The following is a 13,068-nucleotide window of genomic DNA, read 5'->3' as shown; positions in this document are numbered from 1 at the left end:
CCAGTAAAAAAACACCCTGTTATATTTAGGATTACCTAAAAACTAGAGTTTGTCAATCTGACCAAATATCAGAGTAGGAGTTTTGCAATATTTCAGCTCCACTAAGACCAGTGAGTCCGCCTACACAACCTAGCTCATAGTTCCCATAAATGATAGGATTGCTTACCTATTAACACTGCTGCGTCTGTGTACACTAGTGACCCTATCAGAGCACACTCAGGGGTCACGGGTCATTACCTGGAGGCTATAAAAAGGGAAGCTTGCCTGCAGAGAGGCTATCACAGCAAACCATGGCTAAATTATTGAGGGTGGCCGTGTTACTAGTCCTCTGCACCACAGCAGTGTGGTGCGCCAGCGATTATGATGATGAAGAAGGGGTAATTGCATTATTGCGAGAATTTCTAATTGTTCCTCATAATGTTTTTCTTCATTGCTTTTCATTTGTGTAATTATATTTATGATTGTGATGTAGGTTACCATTGCATTTAGGATGCGCAATCATTTTAACGTTTTCCTATCTTTTGCAGGATGTTGCAGCAGGAGAAAAGGTAATTATATTGTATCAGTTACACCATTTCTTTCCATTTATTACAAGCAACGTGTATATTTTTATATACACATATATATACATATATATATATATATATATATACATATAAACAGTATATATATATATATATATATATATATATATATATATATATATATATATATACAGTGTATATATACATATATATATATTTTTTTATATATATATAATATATATATATATATGTAAAGCATATATATATATATATATATATATATATATATATATTCCCTATCCAAGTCAATGGGAAATAAATGCTACATGTACTGTATAAGTTTGTTCTGCTTTGATATTAGTTGTACAGTCAGTATGCCAGGTAATTGAACTCACTCCATGGCATGTTCAATACCTTCCTAAAGTATCTGGGCTGTTTAGAAATATTATACAAAGTATGTAACTATACCGGGTGTTATCTGGGATTGTTCACACTTTGTAACCAGAAAAGTTCTGAAAACGTTTGCTAAACCAATCACACTTCATTTGTATAGGTAAAAAACTGTAGGTGAGCCTTCATACATCTACTGTACATATACTAGCTGATGTAATTAGTCTATGTGCATTCATTTTTTGGAAGCTTTATGCTGATTTATCTATTTATTATTCTAGACCGCAGACACAGTTGATGCAAGAGGACACAGGCCACTCGCTCCAGGACAAAGACTAGCCCCAACCAGGCGACCTCCTCCACCACCAGTCAGCGGAGGTGGCTACCGAGCACGTCCAACCAAAGCTCCAGCCAAAGGACAGAAGAAAGAACCCGAAGTCTTTCCTGACAGTGGAGGCTGCAAACATCTGCAGGACGAGTTGGTAAGAGCATTTTAATATCAATATATATAAAGCAGGAAAAATGTAAAAATAAAGAGACTAATGAATGGTCTTATGTGCACTTGTGTAGTCTTATGAGGACAATTATGGCCAGTAATACAGAAACAGATGACAAGAGTCTATAGTATAGTATAGAAGACAAAACTGTTTTGGTAGGATCACTAGGTAAGGTTCCGAGGATACTGTTAATACATATTTCTAAGCCTGAGTATCTTGTATGTTTGCTAGTAGGATGAATGATTAAGAACAATCTGATTAAGAATTAATAGATTTTAAATGGTGAAATGCTACAACTTGAGTCTCTGATTTATGTGACTAAAATTCATAATGAATTTCTATTTTTCGCTATTTTTAAAATAACAAGTCTGCAGTCACTCTGTTCATGACTGCAGACTTGTGAATCTTCACATCGTGTACACTGCACACTGTGAGGATTCTCCAGTGTCAGTCCTTGGAATAGCAATCACGTGACCGCAAGTATGCAGTATGCATACTCTTAGCCAGGACCTGATTAGACTGGTTTCTGACGCGCTCAATGCAATTGTATTGATTGATGGACAGAAATAATACAGTCGGATTCTTGTATGCATATCGAATACTTGCAGTAAGGTGATCACCGACTTTCCCGGTGCTTACATCAGAGAATCGTCACAGCATACAGTGCTGACAATGTGAAGATTCACCAGTCTGCAGTCACGTAAGGTGACTGCAGACTTGTTGTTGTCAACAGGACAACCCCTTTAACCATTTACATTTTTCATTCTTCCAGGGAGTTTTATGTCCCACCGGTTGTGAACTACGTACTGGTCTTCTAAAACAAGAGAGGAATGTCAAAAACTCTGTGGCTCAAATTCGTCCCAGGCTGGAATCATTGTCTCATTCATCAACCAATATATTCAAGTATGCTGCTCTCCTTGGAGAAAAAGTCAAAGAGAGACAGGAACTCAACCAAGGTAGACTTTTTATAATGTCTTAGCATAACATTAATGTGGTAGATAGTAGAAGAATGTGCAAACAATGATTTCTTAATTACTAATAGTACACATCTTGAAAATGGTCATATCTCTCTAAGGCTGCATTCACATAACCAGAAAAAAACAGAAGTTATTAATCTGTATTGTATTAATTTTTAGACAGAAAAAAAAAGGAAAGTGCGATAGTTCCATAAAATTAAAATGTTTTTATTTAAATTTTATTAAAAATTGATCATCAATATGGGATGGAAGATCATGCTGACGCGTTTCGACCAGAAGATCTTAGTCTTAACATGTTACGAGTAAGACTTCCAGGTCGAAACGCATCAACATGATCTTCCATCCCACATTGATGATCAATTTTTAATAAAATAAAAAAACACCTTATTTTTATGGAACTATCGGATTTTCCTTTTTCTCTTGTTGATTGCTGCCCATCTGTGGCCGACAGAAATACTGAATATTCCATCCAACTTCAATAGTGGAGATATCAGCATGGAGAGTTTTTTCTTTGTTGAATTGTGCCTATTAATTTTTAGACATCACCAGTGCATAAAATGTACGAGACCAAAAACAGTTTCCTATATAAAGAATTACAATATATACATAAAAATGATCTTATATGGTTATTTAGGGTTTTTTTGCATATCCATAGATTTGAATGGGCTAGTCTCATCCAAAATACAGACTAGTACGTGCTGCAACTATTTTTACTTATACATTTAGCTTGGATGAAAAAAAAAAATCATCTGAACAGCCTAATTTAATAACATTGATCCTAATGTGTGAAGTCAGTTTTTTTCTATGGACAGCACTTGGACTGAAAATCAGTTGTGTGAACGTAGCCTTAGGAAAAACCTATTATTAACCTGCCGTATCTTTTGCTAACAAACAGCAAATCAATACATCGAGTATTTGTAAATTTATATCTTAGAATGAATATTTTCTGTGCATTTGGCCTAAGTGGTAATTTGACATAATATCCAGAAATTATATTGACATGAATGGAATTTGTATTGGAAAATATAAATAAACCATTAATTGGTTTTGTAAATCTCTTGACCACTGAGGAAGGATTTTCCGGTCGTGATGGTTACTATACCCCTTAAAACTTAACCTAAAAATAATACACCGACTGCATGCGACTTGGTTAAACAAATTGGCCACAGCAGCCTTTATTACCTATTATTAACATACTAACCACAAAGGGGGCGCCGTCCAACGGGCGACCCCAAACACAGAATAATAGGTAACACATAATAATAAACGGTACATGAAACCCTATGTAGGCCCGGTCCAGAAACCCTTTTCTACACCAATATCCCTGGCCGCAACACTCCGACCCAGAGATGAGGTATTAATCACCCCACGGATTAATACCCCCCAAACTTTGCAGAACCCCATGCCTGCAATTTCCCGGAACCCAGAGACACCATACCAAGACAGTGCCTCTCGGTCCAGCTACAAATCCCTTCCAACCGCTTCTGGACCAGACCTACCCCCGCTGCTGCGACAAAACATACATCCCTTTTATAATAATTCCTTGTTGTCTTCTTGTTTTTTTTTTTTGAACATAGTTAAACAACTCACAAACACAAAAAGGGAGGGTGGGTGGGAATCTGTCGCCGTCCGGAGTCCAAAAGGGGAGGTAAGACCCTCCCTCATCGCTTTTATACTCCCCCCCCCTCCCCTACAGGGATCCTTTCTCCACCAATCCCCTATACCTTCCCAGAATGCCCCTCATTATAACTTTATTAACCCCTCACTCCCTCCCTTCCCTCTGGTCATGTCGCCCCTCCCCCCTATGGGGTCCATGGCTTTCTGAGCAGAGTACATCATGTAAATGTGACATATTTTCTTTTCAGAAAACGACAATGTTATTAATGAATACAGCGTAGATCTGGAAGAACAGTACGTTTACATCAAGGAAAATGTGGACACCAATATTCCATCCAACATCCGCATCCTCCGCCAAGTGTTAGAGAATCTCAGATCCAAAATCCAGAAGTTGGAAGCCACAATTTCCTCCCAGGTGGAGAACTGCAGATCTCCATGTGTTACAACTTGTAACATTCCAGTGGTATCTGGCAAAGGTACTGACTACGGCTTTTCACATTCGTACCCAGCTGTTGAAACAATATGCCGTAATTAAGATAAGCAGAAGAAAGTGCCGAAGCACAACTCCTAAAATAGTTTTGTTACTTTACAAAGGTCTAGAAGTATTTTGCACATTCCTGATGTATTTCCATGTAGTTTAATACAAAATGATGGATTTATTTTGTGTATAAATACAGAATGCGAAGACATCTACAGGAAAGGTGGCGAGACATCAGAGATGTATCTCATACAGCCAGATGGATTCTTCAGACCATACAAAGTTTTCTGTGACCAGACCACACAGGATGGTGGTAAGTATTCTGATGCTCTAACACTAGGTGTCACTAGATACACTAGCAGAGGAGATGTGTGATGTCCTAACACTAGGTGTCGCAAGACACACTAGTGGAGGAGTAGTGTGATGAATGTGATACTCTAACACTAGGTGTAGCTAGATACACTAGTGGAGGAGTAGTCAAAAAAGCCAAAAGGTCAGGAGTCGGGAAATCACATCAGTTACATGGGGAGAGAGCAGAGCTGAGGTCAGGGTACGGGCCGCAGGTCTGAAACCTAGGAAGTCACGTCATGTACATGGGCAGAGAGTGGAGCCGAGATCAGAGTATGAACCAGATGTCTGGAAGCCAGAGAGTCACGTCAGAGTCAGGGAGAACGGGCGGAGGAGGGAACAAGGGTTAGGCGTAGCAGGACAAGATCAAGACAGTAATTTACGGGAGCCATAAACACAACTGCAACACAGGAACTATCATTGTCAGCATTTTGTGTGGAGCTGCTTCAAAATAAAGCAGAGCAATCACCTGGAATGAGACTCCAGTGAACAGGACCCTCCCCAAAACCAACACAGGGCCTGAGGCTAGTAATAACCCATCCACTGAAGCATAATAGAAAAACAAGGCATAGGCTCTGCAGGAGAGTAGAGTACCGCCAATCAGATCATGACACCAATAATACCATATTCCCTGTAACAATCGAGGCTTACCTTGTAGGTGGAGTTTCATTGAAGAATATCTGAAATGGGTTAATATTGCATTTCTAATATAAGTGAGCAGTGGCTCCTTTCTAAGGAAAACATTTTAGTAGTGCAGTTACCAATACCGCTTGGTAAATTGCGTTAATTAGTGTATAGTCTAGTGGTCTGTCTTGTCTTAGGACCTTTCTGGACATATTACTGTAGATATGAGGGATATAATCAATTACTTCCAAAGTGTTTAAAAAGATATTGGCCCTGATTTATCAAATCTATTTAGGCCAAATTTTGGCCTAAATTGCTTTAAAAAGTTGCTAAATTTTTGCGCAACTCCACATTGGCTAAAATTTAGCGACTTTTGGTGTTTCCATACAAGTTTTTCCCAGCTATGCCAAAATGGATAAAGCTAGGGCAGGACGGCGGCACAGCAAGAGCGTGATGCCACGGCTCATCAAATTCATGACGAGCTGAGGCGTTACTTACGCCAGAAACCTTACTCCTGTCGGACTACAATTTCTGGTGTAGTGTACGGAGGTGCGCCTCACTGGTTAGATGAGGCATGCACATCTTAATGACTCAGGAGTATCTGACTCCTACATGCTGCTTTATCAGGACTGGCTAGAAAATTGCTGGTCTTGATGAATCAGTGTCATTGGGTATGAATTTCCTGTATCTGCTTTGATGCAATTGGATGTGTGATCCTGACAAAAAAACTTAATTTTAAAAGGGCACAGAAGGATAATATATATAATAATAAATAATAATCTTTATTTCTATAGCGCCAACATATTCCGCAGCGAAATACAATTCAATATATATATATATAATATATATATATATATATATATATATATATATATATATATATATATATATATATATATATATATATATATATATTAACAACCTTGTAAGTGGATCCAGCAAAATGAGAAGATTCCAGGTGGCAGTGGAAAACTGTTTCCAACTTTATTGAGCAATTAAAATTCCAGAGCTCATAACAGGTTGAATGCAGGAAACATGCGATAATGGATTACGCGTTTCGGCGGTATAAAGCCGCCTTTCTCATGGTCCCAAAGCCTATTTGTTATATGTATGTGTATATATATATATACATATATATATATATATATATACACATATATATATGTATATGTCACTGTGTGTGTGTGTGTGTATGTATATATGTATATATATGTATATATATATAATATATGTATATATGTATGTATATATATATATAGATAGATAGATAGAGATAGATATATATATATATATATATATATTATATATATATATATATATATATATATATATATATATATGAGACGTCTACATTCCATTGGAAATACAAATTCAAGAAATATGTGAGAACCCGGTGGAGGAGCCACCAAGGTTCACAGCAGCTCAAAAAGCATGATAACAAAAAGGAGAACTGGAGCAAACATTGCTGGAGAATATAATGTACTATAATATACTATACAACAATTACCTTTGGTAGAGCAATCTTATACAGGCCTACCCTTATATGAGTGTAGATCTCCCATCCAGAGTGTTCATCTATTTTTCTACTTTTTTCATTTATCAGGGAAATAGGAACCTTTATTTCTGCTTTGGAACATCCCTTTCCTGTCTGTCCGTACCAGGCTACTGTCCTGCTTATACCATCCGTCCCCCATCCTCTTCCATCACTATTAATGTGATTTTGTTTATTGCACTTGCACTTTGAAATTTTATATAATAAAATTGCGTTATATTCCACAGCTATGTTTGCTCCAGTTCTCCTTTTTGTTAATATGTGTGTATATGTATATATATATATATATATATATATATATATAGATATATAAGGAATCACTCTCACCAATTCTCTGAGGCTTCCGTTCTAATGCCTACAAAGTCCCAGGAGGTCTCTGTTTGCTCGTCTTTTCCTACACACGCTGAAAATATTTGGAAATACCAGCAGAGCCAATCACTGAATTGCTTTAATGGGGTACTCCCATCTCCAAGATCCTATCCTAATATGTAGTAGGTGTAGTAATAATGATAATAATAATATTAGCAAATACCTCCAAGTACAAATGTAGTATAGTTCTCCTGATATAGCCATGTCTCTTACCTCATGTGTAGACATTTTAGCTTAGATATCCATGGTTACGATCATAAGCAACTAACTAACAGTGTATGAGTGGTCATAACCATGGATATCTAAGCTGCAATGCCCTGCGCATGAGGTAAGAGACATGGCTATATTTTTATATTTTAGATTATGGCTATATAGGATAAATATACTACATTTCTAATTGGAGGTATTTGCTAATATTATTATTACACCTACTATATATTGGGATAGGATCTTGGAGATGGGAATAACCCTTTAGCAATGATTGGCTAAGTGGACATTTCCACACACTTCCTGCAGAATGTAAAGGACATTAGGGGTAGATTGGGAGCTTAAATTTCATCCCCGGAACAACCCCTTTGAGGGTATAGTCACACATTGCACCCTGCTCTGGTTGTTCCTGTCCGGCTAAGACCTATGTAGCAAAAACTGCCTGCACTGTTACCGTAAATTGTTGTAGTGTTCTGGTACCCACAGGAAAAAATATCTGAAATAACAAAATCATCCCAAATCATAGTAATCCACGTGCACAACCACTTTGGGTGAATATACACATTAGTTGTTTCACGTAGATATTAGTTAAAATTGATATATTCCTAAATGTTATATAGACATTGCTCATATAATGCAGAAATTTAAAACAATGATGACATTTTTTAGGATGGACAGTAATCCAGAACAGACAAGATGGCAGCGTTAACTTCGGAAGAACATGGGATGCCTATAAGAATGGATTTGGAAATATTGGTTTCAATGGAGGAAAAGGAATCTGTGATACCTCAGGTACAGTTCAGTCCCATCCGCTGTATGGGCTGTGGTCACTGATTACATATTAATAGAGAATTAGACATGTCATATTTGTAGCTAGTAAGTTCCATTTGTTCCAATGGAAAGTACATCTTTGGCCACTTTTCATTACTCTACAGGATCATTCATTTTCAGGATAGTAAGGGGTTACACATGTCAGAGGTAGAGGTCGGAGAATTGTTTTGCAGGACTCCGGTCTGTTGGCCAGGTCAGTGCACTGTGATGGCTGGACGGGGGCACTGCTCATCTCCTTACCTCCTGACTCTCCAGGCTCTTTTTCTGATTAGCCGGGATGGTGCAATGCATTACGCTACAATGTCGAGCCACACCAGCTATTCAAAAGAGAAGCCGGGAATGCTGAGGAGCGAGGAGATTTGCAGGTCTCCCATCCAACGTTTACAGATTACTTATCTGTACAATGGACCAGAGTCCTGAGAACTGATTCTCTCTTCATTAGTCAGAAACCTTTTGATTACACTTTCAATGAAGACACAAAACCTTTTCTATTGGTTAGTTAAAGGGTAATTAAAGGCTTAAATCATTTTTTTTAACTATTGTAGCCCATGTTCAGTGCTTTCTAGGTTGAAGTCTACCAACCCAGCATCTTTCTATCGAGTCTATACATTGCTCTGCTTGTGCTTGATCATAAGATAGTATAGATCAGGATCAGGAACTAAATAAAGGTGGAACTATTTTTGTGCTGCTGTAGGAATGACACAAATCCAAGCATACTGAAGTATAGGTGGTTTTATTCTACACGTTTCGAAGTTTGGCCCCACTTCTTCATCAGGAAAATCCAACAGTATGAAGACGTGAGGGCACACTTTGAAATGCGTAGAATAAAACCACCTATACTTCAGCATGCTTGGATTTGTGTCATTCCTACAGCAGCACAAAAATAGTTCCTCCTTTATACAGTTCCTGAACCCATACCTACTGTAAGTTTTTGTGCGCGTGGACTCTGCAGCAGCTGATTACGTGCTTTGATTCTGGTTGTGTATCACAGAACCACATAAAGTGAGCACTATTCCTTATCAACTTTCATATGTTTATTGGATAAGACCCTATTGCGCTTTCTATACTTAGCTCTCATCTGATCATAAGATGAGCACTTCTGCACCTACGTTTGATCAGGGTGTGTCCGGTTCCTGTGACCCCCCCCACAAATCAACAATATTGAATACTGGCAATTACACATCAAAAATTAATTCAAAGTTTAGATACCATTTAATGAAACCATAAGTGGATCTCAGATATAAGCTTATTTACATATTAGAGTATGTATATATATATATATCCACCGAGGGTTTTGCAAGATAGCGATGATTACATAAAAATACACATATATGTAATTAATTTTCAGTAAGCGGTTTTAGCATATCTGAAGGTGCTCCTGAAGCTTCTGTAGTAACAATGTCTGACTTTCTTAGGTGAATACTGGCTGGGTAATGAGAGGATTAGCCAACTTACTAACCTGCAACCCACTGAATCTTTGATTGAAATGCAAGACTGGGAAGGAAACAAAGTGACTGCCAAGTACACTGGTTTCACCGTGCAAAATGAGGCAAATAAATATCAGCTCTCCGTCAGTGGCTACCAAGGCAATGCTGGAAATGCTCTCATGGAAGGCGCTTCAGAACTAAGAGGAGAAAACAGAACCATGACTATACACAATGGCATGTTCTTCAGTACTCATGACAGAGACAATGACGGCTGGTATGTATGGTGCTTACTCTGTAATTCTTCATGTCCTACACAGAATGTCCTCCTGGCCATAATCCAAAGCCTCACATTGATTTTTCTAGAAGTTCTGAGATGGCTAATAACTGCTAAATTGACTTTCTGCCCAAAGTCACATTCTTCCTGTATATGGTAAGGGTTTAGCTAGAAAAGACAAAGGCGCAAATGCTGTCTTATCCTGGTGGTACCAGAATAAATAACATGGAAACACTCACCTGGGTTAGTTGTGAGGGTCACATCTACCATATAAGCAGAAAAGATAACCACCACGATGGCTGCTGCAGACCCTGAGGATGAATCAGTATACGTGGAGTAGAAGGAAAGGGTTAACCCGCGCTGCCGTGTGGAATGAGGAGATAACTCAAGAGAATATCTTCGTGATTTTATTATTCAATGCGTTTCAGAGTCAATTTAACACCTTCAGGAATCAAAATCGCTGTTGTACATCAGTGATTTTGATTTCTGAAGAAGGAGTTACATTGACTCTGAAACGCATTGTATAATAAAATCACAAAGATATTCTCCTGAGTTATCTCCTCATTCCACACGGCAGCGCGGGTTAACCCCTTCCTTCTGCTCCACATATACCGATTCTTCCTGTATATGCAAAGCCTTAGATGATGATTTAGATTGTCCCTACTTCATCTAATTACAATATGAGTTGCCTCAGGACCCTCAGATCCACAAGGCAGACTCCCCTTTCTGCAAATCCTGATTACGCAGTTACATAATTGATCATATTCATGTTTTCTCACTCATTAAAAGTAATGTTTTGTTTCTAGGTTACACGCAGATCCAAACAAACAGTGTGCCAAAGAAGATGGTGGTGGTTGGTGGTACAATAGATGCCATTCTGCAAATCCTAATGGCAGATATTACTGGGGTGGGCACTACACATTTGATATGACAAAACATGGCACAGACGATGGTGTCGTATGGATGAACTGGAAGAAATCCTGGTATGCAATGAAGTTCATGAGCATAAAAATCCGACCGCACATCAGCAGTTAAAAAAAATGTAATTTGGTACCGGAAACAGCAAGATGTCAACATACAAGGTTCCATAAGACTTCATCAAACACATTGAACACATAAGGTCAACCATCTGGATGATTTTCTTTGCACTGTTTTAAGACAAATAAGTATAAATACAATGTATGAGGCTTTCATCCGGCACTTAGGGTCATTCGCCCACAATATTGCCCACAATAAATGCAAAAAGCTGGCTATACAGCACAACATTGGGTAACATTTTACAATAAAATGCGACAATAAAGCTTGAGAAATATATGTCACGAGGACAAAAATTTGCTAACGTTCATTGTTTCCTTATTTATAACTGACTATTTCATTTTCTGTGGGTGTTAGCAAATCTACTGATTTTGGGCGATTTTGGCTGCAAGAAGAGAACAGACATATTGACGACCGGGTTGATCAGTGCAAAATGTTATGATGATGTCACTTAAAGCTGTGTACAAATAAAGATGCTGAAGTATTGTCTAAAGTGATTGATTCTTTATGGAGGAACTAAATAACGGATTTATATTTATGTAGAAAACAAAGTGTCAACAGCATGTGCAGCCGTTTCAGTTGTCACTTTATTTGGACTGAAATATACAAAGTGTTGCCTTCGATAATAAAAACATACTGATATTAGAGTATGGATCTCCGTTGAGGATAATGGCTCATATGACTGTGCTTCATTCCTTATATCAGCCAGAAAAATCTCTAAAAAGAACATTAACTTTTATTTTATTTCGATTTTCTCAATTTAGAAAGCAGGTAGAGACTTGAAAGCAAAGCTGAAGGCATGTAGGAACATCAGGGTTGTATGGTTTGGTCGGTATATGGGGTACTTTGCACATTGCGACATCGCAGGTGCGATGTCGGTGGGGTCAAATCGAAAGTGACGCACATCCGGCGTCGCTGACATTGCAGTATGTGAATCCTTTTACATACGATTAATGAGCGCACATACGTCGTTATCGTATGATCGGTGTAGGGTCCGACATTTCCATAATTTTGCAGCAGCGACAGTACGATGTTGTTCCTCGTTCCAGCAGGTAGCACACATCGCTGTGTGTGAAGCCGTAGGAGCGAGGAACATCACCTTACCTGCGTCTCGGCTGCAATGAGGAAGGAAGCAGGTGGGTGGGATGATTACGTCCCGCTCATCTCCGCCCTTCCGCTTCTATTGGCCGCCTGCCGTGTGACGTCGCTGTGACGTCGCACGACCTGCCCCCTTAGGAAGGAGGCGGGTCGCCGGCCAGAGCGACGTCGCAGGAAAGGTGAGTGCATGTGAAGCTGTCGTAGCGATAATGTTCGCTACGGCAGCAATCACAAGATAACGCTGCTGCGACGGGGGCAGGGACTATCACGCTTGACATCGCAGCATCGGCTTGCGATGTCATAGTGTGCAAAGTGCCCCTATGGGTGTTCTGCTGGTGGAACCTACCACCATCAGCTATAATCTGAGATTTCAGCAGCAAATGATCAACTAGTTTTCAAAGGAGACACAAATGAAAAAAGAATTACACTGTTCTTGTGGAAATCAAAAAACAGCACATTGAGGAAGGGAAGCTCCTTGTAGCTGTTGTGCCCACCATCCATGTGTCACCGTCTGAGCTCAGACCAATATCCATGGTCTATCTGCGGCATTATAGTGAAAGACCAAAATGGAACTCTTCTATTTTTCAGTAAAGGGTATTCCCATCTCCAAAATCCTATCCCAATATGTAGTAGGTATAATAATAATATTAGCAAATACCTCCAATTAGAAATGTAATATACTTCTCCTGATAAAGCCATATCCCTTACCTCATGTGCAGGGCATTACAGCTTAGGTAGCCATGGTTATGTTCACTCATATAGTGACAGTTAGTTGCTATAGTTGCAACCATGGATACCTACCTGCAATGCCCTGAACCTA

General features: G+C 38.8%; 1 protein-coding gene across 1 annotated transcript; it reads left to right on the top strand.

Annotated features, from left to right (window-relative positions):
* Positions 1–290: 290 nt before the first annotated feature.
* On the top strand, positions 291–11,605 carry FGB (fibrinogen beta chain). The gene is made up of 9 exons (XM_075335467.1): positions 291–377; positions 528–548; positions 1,196–1,396; positions 2,184–2,367; positions 4,254–4,481; positions 4,683–4,796; positions 8,253–8,375; positions 9,830–10,115; positions 10,922–11,605. Exons 1-9 carry the CDS (start codon positions 291–293, stop codon positions 11,148–11,150), a joined length of 1,473 nt encoding a protein of 490 aa, XP_075191582.1. The 3' UTR covers positions 11,151–11,605.
* Positions 11,606–13,068: the final 1,463 nt, after the last annotated feature.

Source organism: Anomaloglossus baeobatrachus, chromosome 1, assembly GCF_048569485.1.
Source record: "Anomaloglossus baeobatrachus isolate aAnoBae1 chromosome 1, aAnoBae1.hap1, whole genome shotgun sequence".
NCBI classification, from domain to species: Eukaryota; Metazoa; Chordata; class Amphibia; order Anura; family Aromobatidae; genus Anomaloglossus; species Anomaloglossus baeobatrachus.
Note: the sequence above shows the minus strand (reverse complement) of the source record. Positions and strands in the feature narration are given on the sequence as shown.